Genomic DNA, 21,770 nt, shown 5'->3' with positions numbered 1-21,770 from the left:
TTCTCCTGGTTCAAGACCTCTGACCCTCCCCTGCCATTCTGTCTCCTGGTCTCCCTGCCCCTCCTAGGCCCCGACGCTTCTCCCGCCACCTCTCGCCTTCCCTGTCCCTGTGCGCCCGGTCACCTGCCCTCAGGCGCCCTCCTCCCGCCGCAGCGCTCTCAGCTCCGACTCCTCCTATGCCCCTCCCCCTGCCCGGCTCACCTTTAATTGAGATGCTAATGAGGCTTCTGCCACTTCAATCCCTGGCGGGCGGGCAGGCTGCACCTGTCAGGTGAGGGGGAGGAGAGGCCGAGCTGCCAGATCCAACTGGAAAGGAACCAGTCCCAGTCCAGCCACAACCCGGGAGTGGGGAACTGCAGGCAGCCCAGGCCTCTTGGAGCCCTGCAGTCCCCGGGGCCGGGAGGGAGTCAGGCCCGAGGTCAGGGCCAGAGACCGGAGGGAGGGGAGGAAAAGGAAGAGGGGCAGGATCAGAGAGGCTGGCGGCGCACGGAGAGGAGCCGGGCAAGGAAGTGAGCCGAGAGACACCCAAAGAGAAGCAGCAGAGGCAGAGACAGGGACAGAGACAGAGAGAGCCTCAGACACAGGTGCTGGAGGAAGAAGACCAGCAGGGCAGAGACTGCAGTGGAGACAGAAGGGGAGACTCCAGGACAGAAACCAAACGGTGGCCTTCTCAGGGAAGCAGGGAGGTCACTCCCGGGGAGCTCCAGCTCTTCTGGCCCCGACTGCCGCAGGTCAGCTGGCTCCCGGGGAGGGGTGCGGGTAAGAGGGGAGAAGGTGGGCTGAGGGTGGGCTGAGGGCGTGGCCCCGAGATGAGGATGGAGGCACCCAGAGCCCAGGACTCAGTCCGCCTCTCGTCCTCCCCGACCCACCCAAGGGCTCATGAAGGGAGACAAGCGCGAGGAGCCTGAGCCGGGCCCCGAACCTGCGTCCCCCCCGCCGTCCACGGACGAGGAGGAGGCCCTGCTGGAGTTCCACCACTCCTACCGGGAGCTCTTCCAGTTCTTCTGCAACAATACCACCATCCACGGCGCGATCCGCCTGGTGTGCTCGCAGCACAACCGCATGAAGACGGCCTTCTGGGCCGTGCTCTGGCTCTGCACGTTTGGCATGATGTACTGGCAGTTCGGCCTGCTCTTCGGAGAGTACTTCAGCTACCCCGTCAGCCTCAACATCAACCTCAACTCGGAGAAGCTCGTCTTCCCCGCCGTCACCGTCTGCACCCTCAACCCCTACAGGTCGGTCTCCTTCCGCTGCTTCCCCGAGCCTGGGAGGGGGTTTCAGGGGGTACAGGGGTGCCCACTGGGCGGGCAGATGCTCAGAGCCAGAGGTGGGCGACGACACTCCTGTCCCGAGGCAGAGCTCCCTTTGCGCAGGATAGGGAGCCCCCGACCTGACGGGCTGGCCTTCGCTCTGCCCAGTGACGCCTTCCTAGTGCCCGGGGCTTCTCCAGAGCAGGCTTGGGGCACCGACAACTTCCTCCTCCAGCCCTTCATCCTCCCACAAGCGGGAGGGGAGTGCTGATGAGGTCAAGATGCTGAGAACTCCAGAAGGGCAGGGTAGGGATCAGGCCCTCCTCCGCGTCAGGCGATGAATCTGGTGGAGGTTCTGCGGTGGGGCCATGGCAGGGGAGGTGGGATGGGCGGTGGCAGCTGGCAGGGGCTGGGCCCTGGTATGGTGGTCTTGGTTGAGCAGGGGGCTTTGTTCTGGAGAAAGCAAAGTGGCGGGTGGTGGCAAAGCATTCTGTGAGCCGGAGGCGGGGGCGTGGAGAGTCACAGAGCCAGGAGAACAGGACAGCCCTGGTCAGGCTGTTCCCCCAGAGGCTCAGGTGACCCTGCTGGGCTGTACAGTCCACCTGCCCAGGTGACTGACTTTTACGTACTTGGGTGTGTCCTGAAGTTTTGGGTTTCATCACTGTTCTTTGCCAATTTTCGGTCGGAAGCCAGAGGGTGTGGAGGTGACCATAGAGAAGACAGGAGGGCAGGGCTGGGTGTTTACACACACCCACATTTTCTGTGTATTCATTCAGTCCTGCCACACCTTGGGACACCCGAGGCAGGCCAGACACGGGGCTAGGCACCCGGCAAATGGGTTCACCAATAATTCCTGCAGTTGTTGCCGAGGGCCAGTACTCTGCTAGGTATTTGAAAGATAAGATGGAAGAGACAGGCATATAAACAAATAACTTCAGCTCACTGTGATAAGTACAATAAAAATTGTGAGGTATAATCTCTGTCTTCAAGGAGAGGAGTGTAAGATTTACGAGTGCACGTGTGTGTGAGCACACAGACAGGGTGTGCGTGCGATTGTGGGTGACTGGGATTGGTCACACATTGGGGGTGGCCTATTCTGTTGTGTCCGAAGGTGTGTCATGAGCTAGTAAGGGTTGGGACCTCCTGTCCTACGGAGAAACATTGCCGGGCCATTTCACTGATTAACCCCCTTATAGGGTCCAGGGTAAGAGGCCAGTTACTAAGAAGCTCTCTCACGCACCAGACACAGCTAAGTACCCCACAGGCATCTCCTTTAATTCTCCCAACCATCCTACGAGGCAGGTACTGTTACCATCCCTGTTTTACACTTGAGGAAACTGAGGCAAAGAGAGATAAGGCACAAGGTCACAGAGACAGTGACTCCGCTGTGACTCACCCTGTTTGCCTGATCACAAATCACAAACCCTGCCTCTTCTTAACGCCCAACATGTGACCGTGGAATAAATGGAATCTCCGCTCAGATGTTCCCATCTCCTCCCTGAGCTTGTTTTATCCCCCTTCTCAGCCTTCTTTCTCTTCCCCTGGCCCCTGGGACTTTGCTTCTCTTCTTCCCAACCTCGTGCTCCTCTGCCCTCATCTTTCCCTCCTCTTCCCCCACCCTCATCCCCTGGGGCAGTGGCGGAGGGGAGGGCAGGCAGGCAGGCGTGAGGACTAGGCTCTCAATAAAATGCTTGTGGTTGAAAGGTGTGGGTGAGAGACGGACAGGGCAGGGGTGAGTCTGTTGAGGCCTGCGTATTCTCCAAGGTGCTGCAGGGAGCAGGGCCCTGAACAGTAGTGGAAAAAGCCCCCAGGGAATGAAAACCAGAGCCCCAGCCTCTGAGGCCTGCAGGCTGGGAAGCAGGTGTCCACACAGGAACAATATCCCTCCTGCACGACTTAGTGGGGAGAGAACACAGCACCCTGGAAGGCAGGGGAGTCCGGAAAGGCTCCTCAAAGCCGGGCAAGGGTATTGAATGCCTACTACGTGCTTGATCCTGCACTGGGTGCTTTATAAGCACTACCTCAGTTAATCCTGACAAGGCCGTGGAGATGGGCCTTATTATTTCCATGTTTGCAGATGAGGAAGTGGAGGTGAAGTAACTGAGCAGGGTCAAACAGCACATAATAAAAAAATTAACAACGATAATGGCTAACACATACAGTACTTAATACAGTACTTTATAGTACAAACAAATGAAAATTTTCTATTAATTAAATGATTTAATCTTCACAACAGACCTCTAAGGTAGATACCAGTATTACTCCCATTTTATAGCTGAGGAAACTGAGGCCCAGCGAGGTTACGTAACTTGCCCAAGTTCACACAGGGAACCGGTGGGGAAACTGAGATTCAAAAATACGGCCCCCCTCCCTCCCCTGACATAGGAGCCAGTGCATCCTAGGTCAGCAGCTGCGTCACAAACCAAGTGTGTTTGATCTCAAAGCTCTTTCTCCCATTGCACTTTAAGGAGGGGCCAGGCAAAGGCATCCAGGGTTGGGGGGCTGGTGGGAGTCTGTGGGGAAGAGCAGCAGGAGTCCAGAGGGAGGAGGGAGGAGGGAGGAGGGAAGGATCCAGGCTATTGGCTCCTGCTCCAGGAGAGAGGCAGGGAAGGGTGGACAGGTTGATGCAGCCCTGTGGGGGTGGGTGGTAGCCTGAGTGTGACCCACGCTGCTGGCTGGCATGGGTACTAGAGGCAGAGGCAAGATGGGTGACTTGGACAGGGGAAGCAGGGAGGAGGTGGAAATGGTGACCAGATGCCCCCCTGCAGGCAGCTGGGCGTGGCCAGCAGAGGGGGAGGAAGAAGGGGGAGCGTGGCTCTGGGCTGTTCTATAACTGCCAGAGAAGGGGACAAGGCTGAAGACCTTCATGCTAAGCAAGGAGGTGCTGAGAATCCAATGTCAAAGGTCAGCTACAGCAACCCCCTCCTTTCTGGTTAACAAAGGGCTTTCTTCACCCCAGAGACAGGGCCAGACATATCCACATCCATGGCAAACAAAGCCCAAGAACATATTTTTCATCCAGTCCTCGGAGGGATGGAGGCCGATTCTAAGGAAGAGCTTGGCATTCTTAGACAGCAAAGAAGGTCATGGAATCTTCCTTCCCAGAGATGGCAGAGCAGGGGGCATGGCAGTGAGGAGATGGGCAGTGCCCCAAAGAGCTGCATTGAGGTAGGGGAAGGCTCTGAGCCGACCCTGCACTCCCACAGGATCTGGAAAGCAGGCTCTGCATTGGAAGGCCTGGCAGGGACAGAAAGCCCAGACTCTTAGACCTGACACTCTCCCAACCCCCTCCCAGGGATGGACTCCTTCACGTCAGGAACCTTACTAAACCCCTGTAGCAGCTGTTGCTGGAAAGTTCTTCCTTAGGTAAAGCTGCAGCTTACCTCACCGTCACTTCTACCCTCCGGTCCTGGTTCTGTCTCTTTGGAGAAACTCTAAAGACATCTTCTTCTTTGCCCGATGGCCAACAGTTCAGGTGCACACGACTGTGCTGCAGTGTGCCAAGTCCACTATCGCGATCTGATCTTCATCACAAGCTTGCTAGATAAGGAGGGAACTGTCAGCCAGCTCAGAGTCAGAGGAGAAGATGGAGGCTCTGAGACCCTAAAGGCTTTGCAAAGGTCACCCAGCTGCTAGGTGGATGAGTCAGAATTGGAATCTGGTCTTAGGCTCCGCTTTTGTTAAGACCACAAAGTCACAGGGCAGGTGAGTGGCAGGCAGCACTCCTCTGTCTCCTCAGCTTTCTCTGCTTCAACAATAGGTTACTATTATCGTTCGCATTAAAGAACAGTCATGACAATAAAAACAACAGCCGCAGTTATACAGTACCCACTCTGCCAGGTATTCTCCTCAGTACTTTTGATATATTAACTCATTTAATCCTTATAACCACGCTATGCAGCAGGTACTCCCATTTTACAGATGATGAAACAGAAGCACAGAGAAGATAAAGTAACTTCTCCAAAGTAACTTCTCCCAGGCTAACCATCTAGAAAGTGGTGAGGCTAGGCAATGAGCATGGAAAGCTGATTAGATCTCAGTTCCAGTAACGTTTCCTTTTACTGCTGTTCTTTTTTTTTTTTTTTTTTTTTTGTGGTACGCGGGCCTCTCACTGTTGTGGCCTCTCCCGTTGCGGAGCACAGGCTCCGGACGCACAGGCTCAGCGGCCATGGCTCACGGGCCCAGCCGCTCCGCGGCATGTGGGATCTTCCCGGACCGGGGCACGAACCCGTGTCCCCTGCATTGGCAGGCGGACTTTCAACCACTGCGCCAGCAGGGAAGCCCCTACTGCTGTTCTTTTAATGACCAGTAACAAAAAAATCTCAGAATGTCAAACACACACCTTCCACCTGAGCTACATTTTCTCTTATGAGAGGATGAGGGACAGCCGGCTAGACTTTTATGAGGGAGATAGTGGAGGAGGACTGTGAGGACAGGGACTAGGCAGTGATTGTTGGGGCTGCACACTAGAACCTCCTGGGACTCTCGTAAAAACTACCTTGTTTGGGCCCCACTCGGTCCCACCAATCTGACTCTGGTGATTGAAGCCCTGCACTGATGGTTCACTTTTTCTTTAATTGAGGCAAATTTACATACAGTAAAATGCACAAATCTTAGGTGCCCTTTGAGGCTTGGCAGTCAAGATATTGAACATTTCCATTAGCTGGTGACCCTTTGCAGTCAATTCCTTTCCCTCTCCCACTATCATCTTCTGACTTCTGTCACCATCAATTAGTTTTTTCTGTTCTTAGACTTCATATAAATGGAATCACACACTATGAATTTTCTTGTATGTGTGTCTAGCTTATTTTGCTCAGCTTCATGTTTCTGAAATTCTTTCATGTGGTTTTTTGTTTGTTTGTTTTTTATCTGTATCAGTCCCTTTTTACTGCTGAGCAGTGTTGATGGACATGTGGGTTCTTTCAAGCTTTTTGACTGTTATGAATGAAGCTGCTATGAACATTCACATACAAGTCTTTATGTTTTCGTTGCTCTTGGGCAAATAGCTAGAAGTGGAACTGGGAGAAATATCCAGAGGGTTATAAGGTAGATGTAGATTTAACTTTATAAGAAACTACCAAACTGTCCTCCAAACTGGTGGTACCATTTTAAACTCCCACCAGCAACAATTCCAGATGCTCCACATTCTCACCAACACTTGATGTTGTCAGTCTCTTACTTTTAGCCTAATGGATGTTAAATGGTACCTCATTATGGATTTGATTTGCATTTACTTGAGGACTAATTATCTTGAGCACCTTTTCATGTGTTTATTGACCATTTGTATATTTGGGGGGTTCATTTTTAAAACAATTTGTCTTTCTTGTTGATTCATAAGAAGTTTTTATATTTCAGGATTTCTTCTTTAGGTATATTTTTTAAAATATTTATTTGGTTGCACCGGGTCTTAGTCGCGGCACGTGGGCTCCTTAGTTGTGGCATACATGTGGGATCTAGTTCCCTGACCAGGGATGGAATCCAGGCCTGATGCATTGGGAGCGAGGAGTCCTATCCACTGTGCCACCAGGGAAGTCCCTAGATATTCTTTATTCCAAGGAATTTTGCCTACCCAAGGTCATGAAGATCTCTTCTATATCTTCTTCTATAGTCTTTATGGTTCTGAATTTTTTGTTTAGGTCTATGATTCAGCTTGACTTAATTTTTGTATATGGACTAAGGTAGAGGTTGGGGTTCTTTTTTTTTTCTTTCTTTCTTTATTTTTCATACAGTATCCAGTTGTTCCAGCACCATCTATTTAAAAAAATTATTTTCGGGCTTCCCTGGTGGCACAGTGGTTGAGTGTCTGCCTGCCGATGCAGGGGACATGGGTTCGTGCCCCGGTCCGGGAAGATCCCACATGCCGCGGAGCGGCTGGGCCCGTGAGCCATGGCCGCTGAGCCTGCGTGTCCGGAGCCTATGCTCCACAACGGGAGAGGCCACAACGGTGAGAGGCCCGCGTACCGCAAAAAAAAAAAATTATTTTCGCCATTGAGTTGAACTGGTGCTTTGGTCAAAAATCAGCTGACCATATATCTGTGATTATATTTCTGGACTCTATTCTGTGCCATTGATCTTTCATTTATCCTTACATTAGCACTACACTGTTTTGATTACTGTGGCTTTATAGTCTTAAACTCAGGTAGAGTAAGTCCTCTAACTTGGCTCTTCTTTTCCAAAATTGTTTTGGTCATTCTAGGGTCTTTGCATTTCCATATCAATCTTAGAATCAGCCTGTGAATTTCTTCCAAAATGTCTGCTGAAATTTTGATAGACACTTGAGTTGAATCTAGAAAGCAATCTGGGAGACCTCATGAGTTTCTTTTTCCTTCTTTTCTTTTTAAAATATTTACTTACTTATTTATTTATTTTTGGCTGTGTTGGGTCTTCGTTGCCACACGCGGGCTTTCTCTAGTTGTGGCGTGTGGTGGCTACTCTTCTTTGGGGTGTGTGGGTTTCTCATTGCTGTGGCTTCTCTTGTTGCGGAGCACAGGCTCTAGGCACGCGGGCTTCACTAGTTGTGGCACGTGGGCTCAGTAGTTGTGGCTTGCAGGCTCTGAGCGTGGGCTCAGTAGTTGTGGCGCACGGGCTTAGCTGCTCCGTGGCATGTGGGATCTTCTCGGACCAGGGCTCGAACCCGTGTCCCCTGCAGTGGCAGGCGGATTCTTAACCACTGAGCCACCAGGGAAGTCCCCCTCATGATTTTCTGATCCATGAACATCTGCAACTCCTTTTATTTTGGTCTTGGTGGTTTGTTTCAGCAGGATTTTCAGTGTACAGGTCTTGCACTTCTTTCATTAGATTTATTCCCAGTGTTTGATGTTGTTTATGCTGTTTAATATGGTGTTGTATTTGATTTCATTTTCCAAATATTTGTTGCTAGTTTGTAGAAATACAATTAATTTTTGTACATTGGCTTTGTGTCTTGCAACCTCGTTTAATTTCTAGGTGTTCTAGGTGTTTGTTTTGTTTTGGTAGATTCTATCCCTAAGGCCCTGCTACTCTGGACTTTCGTGATGCAGAATATAGGCCTTGTATTGAGAAGAAGGAATGTGAGGATTTATACTGGACGGTGCTTAACTTGAAGTGTTTGGGCCCCACCCGAAACTCTAAAACTGAGTCTCCTCTGGTGTATGGTAGGCGGGAGGGGGCGCGGCGTATGCAGTATTGGCATTGGCATTTTTTAAGTTCCTTGGAAGATTCTAGAAGTGCAGTTGAGAACCCCAGATTTAGAAAGTGTCAGGTGGCAGACGGACCCAAAAGCCACCCTCGCCGGGGCGGGAAGGGGCGGAGGAATGGGGCGGGATGGCGCGCGCACCGCGGGTCCCTGGAGTGTCTGGGCCCAGCCCGCCCACCCCGCTCCCGCCCTGGGAAGGGGCAGACGAGTTCCGGGTTCCCTTCCAGGCCAGGGCTAGGTGGGAGGAGAGCGCCTCCCGCCCCTCCCTCACGATAAACATGCGGCAATAAATGCCGTCACCGCCGGAGCTCACTGTCGCCTCCTATTATTCCACGGACACACCTGTCTGCACGCCCCCTCGCCCCCGAGATAGCCTGGGAGACCCCAGAGCTATTCCCCGCAGGCTTCTCCGGGATGAACCGACCTCTCCGGTTACAGACAGGGAAACTGAGGCCCAGGGGGGCCGGGGATTGTCGCGAGGCCGCCGCCTCCTGGTGCGACCCTTTGCCATCGCCCCTCCCAGGTACACGGAAATTAAAGGGGTGCTGGAGGAGCTGGACCAAATCACAGAGCAGACGCTCTTCGACCTGTACAAGTACAACTCCTCCAACACCCTCGTGGCCCACGCCCGCGGCCGCCGCGACCTGCGGGAGTCCCTGCCACACCCCCTGCAGCGCCTGCCGGTCCCGGCTCCGCCCCACGACTCCAGCAGAGTCCGCCGATCCGGCTCCAGCCTGGAGGAAAATAACCCGCCGGTGAACAGGAAGGACTGGAACGTCGGCTTCCGACTGGTAAGGCCCCGCCCACTCGCCCCGCCCCTCTGGTGCAGCCAGAGCCCGGGACTCCGCTCCGCTCCCTTTTCCTACCCGCCTCTGCTGCCAGTGGCACAAGGCGGACCCAGTCCGCTTACTGGAAAAATAAATAAGTTAAATACTTAAATATGGTTTGAAAAATAAAATTAAATGGCATCTTTCTGGGCTCCAGCTTGTGGAGGCTCCTTGCTGGGGGCCTGTGGGAGCGTTTATGGGGCGGGAAGTCAGATCTACTGTGGAAAATGCGCTTTCTCAATACCAATCCCCCCCAGTGGGACTCAGTTGGGACCCTCCAGTGTGATGGGGCACTGGCGCTCCGCCGGCCTAAGACAGAGAATAGGGAGACAGTAACAAGGAAACTTTAAAAATAAATGGGAGAGAAGCAGAGAGAAGAAAGAGAGGCCCCTTTAGTGAGAGCGGAGCGTGGTACCCGGAGACCGGGGTTCCAGTCCCCGCTCTGCTGCTGGGACGAACCACTTGATTCCTCAGTCTTCCCATCTGTGAAATGGGGAGAAGAATCCTTGTTCCACCCTCCTCGGAGGCTGCATAAATGACCCCGAGGTGTGTGCAGCTCCCAGTCTCCTCCATTAATCCCCTGCTCTCCGGGTCCACTCTTCTCACGGCTTCTGTTTCTTCCCACTCCTGGCTCCCCACCCCTGTCTATCCGTCTTCAGGACCCCAGACTATCCATCCCTTGACCTTGGCCCCGTCCTGCTTACCCTTGCTGCTGGTCCTCTGACTCTCTGGTCTCTGTGTCTAGTGCAACCAGAACAAATCGGACTGCTTCTACCAGAGGTACTCATCAGGGGTGGATGCCGTGAGGGAGTGGTACCGCTTCCACTACATCAACATTCTATCCAGACGGCGGGACTCTCCATTGCTGGAGGAGGAAGCGCTGGGCAAATTCATCTTCGCTTGCCGCTTCAACCAGTTCTCCTGCAATGAGGCGTGAGTCTGTTCCTGCGGCCTGGCTTCGTGCTCCCGACGCGGTCTCCTTCCCTGCGCCAGCCTGAGGCCCAGCATGGCCAGCACCCCGGAATGCTGGTTGACTAAATAAATGCCTGCGGGTGGGGAGGAGGGAGAAGCATTGACTTCAGGTCCAAACCTCTGCCCCAGGAATTGTCCTGCAGGATTTCTCCTGCTCCCTGCAGGGCTGGGTCTGAGTGAAGCAGCCTCAAATGGATGCCCTGGGAAGGCTGGGGTTGAGGTCCGGCTTTGAGAAACCAAGGGCTGGAAGCACGGTTCTCCATTTTTCTAAGGCCTCTTTCTCACTAGCATCAAACTCCAGCGTGCCTGGAAGGTCATCTGGTCCCCTGGCCCGCTTGCTCAGATCACGCGGCAGTAGTGCTATAGTGGACACAGCATGGCCTGAGTCGGGGACTAACCCCCAGTTCCTGCTCTGGCTCTGTTTCTTCCAGGCCAGGTGATTCTGAGCATTTCACATCACTCTTCGGAGCCTATTTCTTTGTAAAGTGGAGGAAATGAGATTCATTCAATATTCATTGAACAAATATTTTTGACTGTCTGGGCTACATGCCAGTCACTGTGGTAGGCATTTGGGATACATCAAAGAAGAAGAAGAAGAAGAAAAATCCTTGCCCTTTTGGCACTTTTTCTTTCTTTTTCTTCTTCTTTTTTTTTTTTTCTTTCTTTTTTTTGGGGGGCACACCATGCAGCATGATGGATCTTAGTTCACTGACCAAGGATTGAACCCACGCCCCCCACAGTGGAAGTTCAGAGTCTTAACCACTAGACTGCCAGGGAAGTCCCTTGGCATTTTTTCTTAAGTGATGAAGATGATGATAACATCTATCTCCAAGTGCAAGAGATGACGAGTTGAGGGCACTTTACACACTGCAGTGTGGTGGGTCTCATTACTCCTGTGAAATGACACTCACACAGATGAAGTGACTTGCCCTAGGCCACCAGGCCAGCCCGAGCCAAGGGTCCTCCCCACTCTACTGCACTGCCCACCAGGCGTTCTTTCAGTCACATCTCCTGTCATAATGTCCTTGCAAAGAGGTCATGGCAGCTGCCAGCCCTCTGAGGGCTGGGAGAGGCTAGGGGTAAAGGGAGGTCCCCTTCTGTAACCTCCGGCCCCTCCTACCCCCGGCTTCCCCTCCCTATTCCTCGGTGTTCAGGCACCATCTCCCTGCCTCTGCCTGGCTGAGGAAGGGTGTTGAGGCAGCGTCTCCACTCTACAGGGACCCCTGCCCTTTTTTGTCACTAGGGCCAGGTGTCACCTGCTTCTGCCGCCACCCCTCACCTGGAGCACACACTCTGCCCAGCGCACACCTTTGTTCTTGTCTCTTGTTTCTGTGTTTGTTTGAGGACAGAAGCTGCCACTGGGGAAGTGAGACCAGCACCTGAGCCTGGGTCAGCCCACACCTGCCACCGACTTGCTCCGTCACCCTCTCACTTTGCCTGCCCCAGGCTGCTGCCCCCCCATCAATGGAAAGTCCTTCGTTCATCTCAGTCTTGACGCTTAGGTCGCTTCCTCAGTTCAGAGCTTCATCACTTCTCACCAGGATTATTATAACCTTCCTAATTTGTCACTCTGCCTCTCAATCCTCCCTTTATTCTGCGACCGCAGGAAGCTTTAATACTTCAGGGTCCTGCTTGCACTTCACTGTGCTTAACTATTCCAGTCAGGCCTGGTTAAAATCCTTCAGTGTCTCTCTGGCCTTCGGAATTGAGTTCAAGCTCTTTATCATGGCTTTCTCAGTCCTCCCCGCCCCCGTATCCAACACCTTTTCCCCTCTCTCTATAATCTTTTCTTTAATAACAGCTTTATTGAGGGACTTCTCTGGTGGTCCAGTGGGTAAGACTCCGCGCGCCCAATGCAGGGGGCCCGGGTTCAATCCCTGGTTGGGGAACTAGATCCCACAGGCACAACGCAACTAAAAGATCCTGCGAGCCACAACTAAGACCCAGCGCAGCCTAAATAAAAAAAATAAGTGGGGCTTCCCTGGTGGCGCAGTGGTTGCGAGTCCGCCTGCCGATGCAGGGGACACGGGTTCGTGCCCCGGTCCGGGAGGATCCCACATGCCGCGGAGCGGCTAGGCCCGTGAGCCATGGCCGCTGAGCCTGCGCATCTGGAGCCTGTGCTCCGCAACGGGAGAGGCCACAACAGTGAGAGGCCCGCGTACCACACACACGAAAAAAATAATAAGTATGGGACTTCCCCAATGGTCCTGTGGCTAAGACTCTACGCTCCCAATGCAGGGGGCCCGGGTTCAATCCCTGGTCAGGCAACTAGATCTCGCATGCATGCCACAACTAATGCTCCCACATGCCGCAACAAAGATCCTGTGTGCTGCAACTAAGGCCCGGCACAGCCAAAAAATAAATAAACAAATATTAAAAGAAAAAATAAGTATAAAAAAACGCAGCTTTATTGAGATATAATTCACATACCACAAAATTCACCCTTTTAATGGCTACAATTCATTTGTTTTTAGTATATTCACAGAACTGTGCAACTATTACCACTGTCTAATTATAGAATATTTTCCTGACTCCCTGTTCTTTCCCCTCCTACAAGCCTTGGCAACCACTAATCTACTTTCTATCTCTATGGATTGCCTACTGGGGACATTTCATATAAATGGAATCACACAATGTGTGGTCCCCTGTGACCGGCTTCTTTCACTTCGCATCCTGTTTTCAAGGTTCATCCATTTGCAGTGTGTATCAGTAATTCATGCCTCTTTTCTTTTTTTGGCCACGTCTTGGGAGGCATGTGGGATCTTGGTTCACCAACCAGGAATCAAACTGGTGCCCCCTGCAGTGGAAGCATGTAGCCCTAACCACTGGACTGCCAGGGAATCCCCCCAGTTCCTGCCTTTTTTCTGACTAAATAGTTTTCCATTGTATGCATAAGCCACATTTTGTTTATCTCTTCTTCAGTGGATGGACGTTTGGGTTGCTTTCACTTTTTGGCTATTATGAATAATGCTGCTATGAGCATTCTTGTGCACGTTTTTGTATGGATGTATATTTTCATTTCTCTTAGGTAGATACCTAGGAGTGGAATTACTGGGTCACATAGTAATTCTGTATTTAACATTTAGAGGAATTGTCAGACTGTTTTCCAAGTAGCTGCGCTGTTTTACATTCTCATCAGCAGTGTGTGAGGGTTGCAAATTCTCCCCAGCCTCCCCTTGTTATATCTGTCCTTTTGACTTTAGATGTCTTAACGAATCCCTATACTCTTTTTTTAAAATTAATTTATTTAATTTTTGGCTGTGTTGGGTCTTCGTTGCTGCGCGCAGGCTTTCTCTAGTTGTGGCGAGCGGGGACTACTCTTTGTTGCGGCGCGCGGGTTTCTCACTGTGGTGGCTTCTCTTGCTGCGGAGCACGGGCTCTAGGCGCATGGGCTTCAGTAATTGTGGCACGCAGCCTCAGTAGTTGTGGCTCGCAGACTCTGGAGCGCAGGCTCAGTAGTTGTGGCGCACGGACTTAGTTGCTCCGCGGCATGTGGGATCTTCCCGGACCAGGGCTCGAACCCGTGTCCCCTGCCTTGGCAGGCGGATTCTTAACTACTGTGCCACCAGGGAAGTCCCTGAATCCCTCTACTCTTAATAGCAAATTTATATAGCTCTTACTGAGTGCTAAGCCGTTCTGAGTGTAATTTAATCCTCCCAGTATCCCTGTGAAGTAAGTAGTATGATTATCCCCATTTTACAGATGAGGAAACTGCAGCAGAGAGAGATCAAGTACCTGGGCTGGTCCTCCAGCTAACACGTGTTAGAGCTAGGATTCAAGTGCACGTTGTTTTGTTCTGGAGTCTGTGCTCTTCACCATCACGTTATACTGCTTCTCATATATATATTCTCGTAATGTGTTTCTCTTTGTATGTGTTTTTACCACGTGCGTATGTACTGTGGACATCCATGGCATTGTGTCATGGATCTCATGTCACTTTTTAGTGTTTAAACTAAGCTCTGTGAGTTTAAGAATGATCCATGGTGCTCTGTCTGCTCTGTTGATTCCACCTGCTGCAAACACCCCCTGCTGTGCATCTGCCACACTGTCCCTGTCCCTCTCCTCTGAGCAGGGCTCACAGGCCTTGCAGGACTGGCCGCTTCTTCCTTCCTCCCTCCCCGAGGGAAGCCTTTGTTCTGGAAATGCTGACTTCCTAGCCCTTCCCAGAATGTGCACCAGTACTTCACACCCCTGCGCCTTTGCTCTTCAAGGCCGATGGAGCATTCCAGATCATCTAGTTCCATCTCCTCGTTTTACAGATGAGGAGAGTAAGCTTAGGGAAAAATGGCTGCTCAGGGCCGTACAGCCAGCGCCCCGCTCCTGATCTCCGTCCAGCCTTCTTCCCTCTCCTACTTCTCTTCCTTCCTCCTCTGCCTCTCTCGGCCCAAAGCCTCATCCCCCTCTTCTCCCTGCTCCCCTCACTGGCTCCCAGAAGGCAGGGTAGTTAGAACACAGATCCCCTCTGTTCCCGCGTGGGCTCTGGCTGCAGCCCCGCACAGCCTCCCTGTTGGGGGACCTGTGATTTGGTGTCAAATTGTGTTCCTATTGCAACACAAATCTGAGATTCCTTTCTCTCTGTTCCCAAGCCTGTCCCAGCCCAGCTTTGGACCTACCAGTGGGAGGCATGCTGATGTGAGAGGCCCCCGTTCCCGCCCTCGGATCTGACCTTCCTCCTTGAAGCTTTGTGCTCACTGGTCTCACTCTCTTCCCCCAAGACCCCCCTTCCCTCCCGTTCATTTGTCAGCTAGTTGCTAATGATCTCCTATATCTCCAGTGTACCAAGAACCACACCATTACCCTAGAGATGATTCGGACATGAATGAGATGTGGCTCCTGTCCTCAAGGAGATTATAATCCAAATGGGGAACGAAGAGTTAGACATGTGAGAAGCTAGGGATGCTGCAGGAGTTCATAATGCAGCACAGTGACGGGAGGGTCACAAGGCCAGTGAGGTCAGTTGGCCTCACTGTAGGGTGGAAGGGAGGGAGCCTGGGTGGAAGTAGGGTGGAAGGAGCCTGGGCTAGAAGGTAGCTGATCTGGGTTCATGTCCCATCTCATCCTTGCTGCTTGTGTGACCTTGGGCAGCTACTCAATCTCTCCGAGCCTGTGCTTCCTCTTCTGTGAAGTAGGGATGATGCCCAGTGGAGTGACTGAGGGCTTGTGGGCAAGGCTCCCAGCACTGTGTTGGCACATAGTAGGTGAACAGGAAACAAAGGGCTCTGAAAGTCTTGCTCTCCCTGACCCCCTGCACTTTCCCCTCTGACCCCTCTCTCTCTCTCCTGCATAGGAATTACTCCCGCTTCCACCACCCGATGTACGGGAACTGCTACACTTTCAATGACAAGAACAGCTCCAACCTCTGGATGTCCTCCATGCCTGGGGTCAACAACGGTGCGCCATCCCTGACCTCAGCCCCAACCCCTCCCCCGCCCTGTGCACCCACATTTACCCACCTTGAGCCTGTGTCCTAGTGATGCTCGGGGCCTCACTGCAGCATGCCCATCTGTAGCCTGGAAAATCCTCTTTGTTTTTTCTCCCACGTGGGCATCACGTGGGGCATTGCAGGTGTGGCAGGGATCCTGTCCCAGTCCTGCCTTCCGCTCCCCCTCACCCCAACCCCGAACCCAGCTCAGGGTTTGCCAAATCCATTTGCAGGTCTTCCTGAACTTGCTGCCCTTGGAGGCTTAGAGACTAGGCAGGGTGGGCGGGTGGGTTTCCACCCCCAGATGCTTCTCCCAGAACCCCCTCACTCTGTTCCCTCCGCACCCCCCAGGTCTGTCCCTGACGCTGCGTACAGAGCAGAATGACTTCATCCCGCTGCTGTCCACGGTGACCGGGGCCAGGGTGATGGTACACGGGCAGGATGAGCCTGCCTTTATGGATGATGGAGGCTTTAACCTGCGGCCTGGTATGGAGACCTCCATCAGCATGAGCAAGGCAAGGAGGCTGACTGGGAGGCCTGGGAAGGGAGCCTCAGATGAAGGATGGGGAGACGGCCTGGGGGGTGACAGCCAGGGGACCTAAAGAGGTCGTGCAGGGCGAGCCTCGAGCGCGTGGAGGTCTTCAGGAGCAGAAATCAGGGGTGAGGGGCCCGGTCGAGTGGGCGTTAGGAACTAGGGATCTCGGGGGGTGAACCTCGGGCGAGAGCACCGAGAAGGGGTGCGGGGCATGCTTGGGGTTCCAGGGGATGCTCCGGGCCGTGTCCTTGGAAGTAGTCCTGGGCATGTGTTTTGAAGTGGTGAGGCAGATAGGAGAGGAGGTGAGGTAGGACATACAGCCTGGGACTGAGGGAAGACAGAGGCCAGGAAGAGGCCTTGACCACCAGAGCTCTGACCTCTGACCTCTGACCTCTGACTTCTCCCTGTCTCTGCATTCGCAGGAAACCATGGACAGACTTGGGGGTGACTATGGCGACTGCACCAAGAATGGCAGCGATGTCCCAGTGGAGAACCTTTACGGTACCAAGTACACGCAGCAGGTGAGGCTCAGCCTGTTTCTATGGTGACCGTCTCCCAGGCCTGCAGTGCAGGTCAGCCAAAGCCACAGGGGGCGTGTGATGATGGGTGATGGGGCCGGGTGGAGAGAGGGATGGAGGCGCATTGCAGGGACTGGTCTGTGCTCCCCTCCCCTGCCGTCTGGAGCTGCGTCGGGGAGGGCAGGCCTGACCCCCTCCCCCTTCATCCTCCCCTCCTGCAGGTGTGTATCCATTCCTGCTTCCAGGTGAACATGGTCAGGGAGTGTGGCTGTGCCTACATCTTCTACCCGCCGCACAGGGGTGCGGAGTTCTGTGACTACAGGAAGCATACTTCCTGGGGTGAGACTGCGGGAGGCCCGGCCCCACACCCCACTCGAGCCCAGGACAATCCCAGGAGCTCTGCACCCTCAGTGCCCTGGCTGTGGCTTCTGGCTCCCACGGTCTCCGGCAGGTTCTCCTGCCCACTCTTGTGTTCCGGCCCTTAGATGCTACCCCTCTCTGTTTTCCTCTCAATCTCTGTCTCTCTCCTCTATCTCTGTTCCTCCCTCACAGGTTCTCTGTCTGTCTGTTTTGGCTTCTGTGCGTCTGTAACGGGATGGCCCCATTTAAAAACAACTCGCAGCAAAAAAGGAAGGAAGAGCACCTGAAGAAGATCTCCCCCAGGGTCAGCGTCCTGACTGTAGCTTCCCGGCTCACTCCCCAGGGCACCGGCCAGGCCGGTGCTGGGCACTGGCAAGGCAGCACTGGGGGCAGGAAGAAAATACTAGAAGTTATGTGCATCCGCCTCATGCCCTAGCATCCTCCATTTTATGTACGTTTTATAATGTACATAATGTATCAGTGCAGTAGGAGTGGGTATGTCATTTAGAAACCCAATGCATAGATTGGAATGGCTTATGGATGAATGTTTTACCTACAGGAGGGCACAATCAAAAGAATCTGGAGGGCACTAGATTCTCCTCCTGACCCTGGTCTAGGAGCCGACCAATCCCTTTTCCTTTTTCCTACAGCTGAGTTATTCAGCAGAGAAGCTATGCTTAGAGAGAAAGAAAATCCCCAAGAGACTAGAAGATAGAGGGCGGGCTTCCCTGTGCACGTGCCCTTACCTGGCACAGCTGACCCCTCCGAGGGGACATGGCAGGGGCACAGCAGACCCTAGAGTTGCGTGCGGCTTCTGTCTTGGCTCTCTGCTGTGTTCACCTTTCTCCCTACTTTCTTTCCTGGCTCTGCTGCACTCAGCTTTCCCCCTGCCTGTGCTCTGCAGTCGGCCTTCCGGCCTTCCGATTCCTGGCCCTCTGGCCTTAGAGAATCACAGCGCATCAGAGCTGGAGGGAAGCTCAGAGGGCGTCTGGCCTGACGGGCTTCTTTCTCAGATGAACAAGCTGAGGTTCCCGAGGGAAGACGCGATGTCCCAGGACACACAGAGCAGGGACTCTGCCCCCTGCTCCCCCGACCCCCAAACAGTGATGGCTAAGTGGTTGTGAATTTGAAAAAGGTCTTCGAGAGAAAAATAACATTGCTGCTTGCTGAGAAGCTGTGAGGGTGAGGGAGAGGAACTTGGCTGAAAACACAGTCTGTTGAGTTTCCTGAGGATGGCTTACTCCCAGAGAAAAGGGCCTAGCTGCTTCCCACTCTTCCTAATTAAAGATTAATTATGTAATTAATAATATAAACCGTGGTAGACAGAGAGATTTGGGTCAGAAATGAAGAAGAGACCGGTGACTAAAAGTAGCAAGAATGACAAAATAACCTGACTTAGAACTTGGGAAATAGCGGGGAAGGGCGAATTCGTGGTCCCATTTTTTTTTTTTCTTGGTAACAGCTTTTCTGAGGTAATTCATTTCCCGGATAACTCACCCAGTGAAAGTGTACAGTGGAACTTTAGTCTACTTTCATTTTTTAGCACATAGAGCTGTGTATCAATCATCACAATCAATTTAGAAACTTTTCATCACTCCCAAAAGAAACTATGTACCCATTAGCCCTCTCCATCTCCCCTTTCCCTGCGACCACAGGCTCTCTCCCTGCCCCTACCATCCCACGCCCCTCATAACCACTAATCTACTTTCTATCTACCATAAGATTTGCCTGTGTTGGACATTTCTTATATCACAATATGTGATCCTTTGTGGTTGGCTTCTTTTCATTAGCATAATGTTTTCAAGGTTCATCTACTTTGTAGCATATATCAGTACTGCATTCCTTTTTATGGCTGAATAATATTCATTGTACGGATGGACCACATCTTGTTTATCCATTCATCAGTTGATGGACCTTTGGGTTGTTTCCATTTTGGGGCTACTGTGAATAATGCTGCTGTGCACATTTGTGTACAAGTTTTGTGTTGAGTTTTCAATTCTCTTGGGTGTGGAATTGCTGGTGCATAGAGAAGTTCTATGTTTAACCTTTGGAGGAACCGCCAGACTGTTTTCCACGATAGTGGTACCATTTTACATTCCCAGCAGTGATGAGTTCCAGTTTCTCCACATCCTCACCAACACTTGTTATTGTCTTTTTCCACTGTAGCCATCCTAGTGGGTGTGAAGGGGTATCTCGCTGTGTCTCATTATTCTTACACTAAAATTGTTCCCATTTCCTTCTTTGACTTTTAAATGTCTGTCCATATCCTGTGCATCTTTGCAGAGGTGTACCCTGGTTGATTTTATTTTTTATTGGACTTAGCTTAATTTCTTCAACATTTCCTGGTGCCGCCACTCAGGAGGCGTCACTGTAACGCTACGTAATACTCTTGTGAAGTGGGCGCCAGGGATCTTGGGAGACCTCTTGGGTGTGGGGTGGAGAAGGCTGAGGGGGCCTAGGGAACTGAGCACGTCTTTGCACCCACAGGCTACTGCTACTATAAGCTCCAGGACGCCTTCTCCTCAGACCGCCTGGGCTGTTTCACCAAGTGCCGGAAGCCATGCAGGTGAGCATCCCCCCACCCCCACCCCGGAGCGCAGGTTGGGCAGCTGGCCGCTCGGCTGGGTAGAATACAGGGTCCTCAGCCCAGCTTTGAGTGGGAGAGCCTCACCCCTCATCACTGAGCGCCTTCTCCATCCCCAGGGTGACCACCTACAAGCTCTCTGCCGGTTACTCACGATGGCCCTCGGTGACATCCCAGGTAAAGTGTGTGTGTGTGTAACATTGTGGTCTTCTGGGCATATGTTTATGGTTGTGTATGACCCCACCCCATCCCTGTAAGCCTGAAGACTCTGGGGTGATCCCACTGACACCCCAATCCTTTCCCAGGACTGGGTCTTCCGGATGCTGTCCCGACAGAACAATTACACCACAAAGAACAAGAGGTCAGTCCTATCCTGGTTCCGGCCCTGGGAAAGGAATGTTTTCGAGGGAAGACAGACCTGGGAAGAGGGATCATTGATACGGTTGATTGGAGGAGGGTGTTTTCGAGCGGGCAGAGAAGTTAACCCCCTGCCGTTTCTTCCCACCCTCTCCCCAACGCCAAAGAGATGGGGTTGCCAAACTCAACATCTTCTTCAAGGAGCTGAACTACAAAACCAACTCGGAGTCTCCCTCTGTCACGGTGCGTCCCGCCTCGCTGCGGCTGGGATTCTCTTGGGCATCTTAGTGGGGTGGCTGTCTGTAAACACAAGGGATGGCCTCTGTGGGCCGGAGGGTTTGGGCCTCGAAGGTGGAAAGGGGATAGGGCAAGGGTGAGGATTAGAAGGTTGGAAGAAGGATGCTCGCTGGGGGTGAAGTCTCTGGGGCAGGGGGTGCCGGACGATGGGGAGAAGGCCCCTGAGACAGGTCTGGGTTTCAGCCGTCCCCATCGTGGCCTGGTTCTCAGCTTTCCCTGGAAGAAACCAACCAGTGGCCATGTGCTCCCAGGGGAGGGGAGCCAAGGCCAGGGGCGCAGGGACCAGGAGAGGCTGAGCGGGCTGGCCGAGGGCCTACGAGCAGGAGGGCAGGGTTCCTCTGCTGAGTGGTCAGTGTGCCTCTCCCCCTTACAGATGGTCACCCTCCTGTCCAACCTGGGGAGCCAGTGGAGCCTGTGGTTCGGCTCCTCCGTGCTGTCCGTGGTGGAGATGGCTGAGCTCATCTTTGACCTCCTGGCCATCACGTTCCTCATGCTGCTCCGGAGGTTCCAAAGTCAATACTGGTCTCCAGGCCGAGGGGGCAGGGGATCCCAGGAGGTGGCCTCCACTCCAGCCTCCTCCCTCCCCTCCCGTTTCTGCCCCCACCCCGCGTCCCCATCCTCATCCCCGCCGGGCCCGGCCACCTCCCTGGCCTTGTCAGCCCCTCCACCTGCCTATGCCACCCTGGGCCCCCGCCTGGCTCTATCAGGCTCCACGGAGGCCAGCTCCTCTGCCCACACTCCGGGGGAGCCCTGAGAGGGAAGGACGGTGTCCCCTCCCCAAGGCAGGCTCTTCCCTCGGTGGGAGGGGACCAGCCTTGGCAGGATTAGAGAATGTTTGGGGCTGCGTCTCAGAGCTGCCCGGCTGCCTGTGCCGTGGGGCAGGGAAGCGGGCTGGAGAGGGGCCTGAGGAAATTGTCTGCAGAATCACAGCCAGCATGGCCTCGGTTCCTGCCCTGTACCCGCTGGTCCTGCCTCAAGAACACTCTGGTTTCCCCACCCGAGTGCAGACAAGTCCTCTTTTCCCTTGGATCAGCCAAGCCAAACTTGGATCTTTGACAAAGAACTTTCCTAGGAAACAACTGAGAACCAGAACAAAACACAAACAAGGGCACACAAAGGCATGCACGGTTTCCTCCTCAAACATGACTGGCTTCAGCCCCAGAATGGCCCTCCACGCTGCTTTCCAGGGCCACAGACGTTGGCTCCTCTTCTTGAACTTGGGTGGGGAACCCCACCCGAAAGCCCCCTTGCTTAGTTGCTAGGCAATTTCCTTTCCCTGACTCCCAGGGCAGGGGCTGGAACAGTCCAGTGTAGTAAAGGCTTGGCCATTCCCAGTCAGAGTCCCAGGACTCTTCCAGCCTCACGACCCCATGCCCCCCTCGGAGCCACACCCCAGCGCCTCTGCCCTGCATCCCTGTCCTTTGGAACTCTGTGTATTTGCTCAAGCTGTTTCCTTAGCCTGGAAGCTTCTCCC

The 21,770-nt window shown here is 53.2% G+C and overlaps 1 protein-coding gene across 1 annotated transcript; it reads left to right on the top strand.

The window, feature by feature from the left end:
• Nucleotides 1–861: 861 nt before the first annotated feature.
• SCNN1A (sodium channel epithelial 1 subunit alpha) lies at nucleotides 862–21,050 on the top strand. The gene is made up of 12 exons (XM_060113021.1): nucleotides 862–1,235; nucleotides 8,948–9,215; nucleotides 9,997–10,184; nucleotides 15,511–15,614; nucleotides 15,997–16,160; nucleotides 16,603–16,701; nucleotides 16,920–17,037; nucleotides 19,546–19,624; nucleotides 19,762–19,819; nucleotides 19,948–20,003; nucleotides 20,167–20,242; nucleotides 20,670–21,050. Exons 1-12 carry the CDS (start codon nucleotides 880–882, stop codon nucleotides 21,048–21,050), a joined length of 1,947 nt encoding a protein of 648 aa, XP_059969004.1. The 5' UTR covers nucleotides 862–879.
• Nucleotides 21,051–21,770: the final 720 nt, after the last annotated feature.

This window comes from Mesoplodon densirostris, chromosome 11 (assembly GCF_025265405.1).
Source record: "Mesoplodon densirostris isolate mMesDen1 chromosome 11, mMesDen1 primary haplotype, whole genome shotgun sequence".
In the NCBI taxonomy this organism is placed as follows: domain Eukaryota; kingdom Metazoa; phylum Chordata; class Mammalia; order Artiodactyla; family Ziphiidae; genus Mesoplodon; species Mesoplodon densirostris.
The sequence above is the reverse complement of the archived record's forward strand: the minus strand, read 5'-3'. Positions and strand labels throughout refer to the sequence as shown.

Excerpts from the sequence above, each read along its gene's own strand:
- SCNN1A (XM_060113021.1), top strand. The coding sequence starts at position 880 with ATGAAGGGAGACAAGCGCGAGGAGCCTGAGCCGGGCCCCGAACCTGCG. Across the intron at positions 15,615-15,996 it reads CATGCCTGGGGTCAACAACG|GTCTGTCCCTGACGCTGCGT; the intron begins GTGCGCCATCCC and ends CGCACCCCCCAG. Across the intron at positions 16,702-16,919 it reads GTACCAAGTACACGCAGCAG|GTGTGTATCCATTCCTGCTT; the intron begins GTGAGGCTCAGC and ends CCCCTCCTGCAG.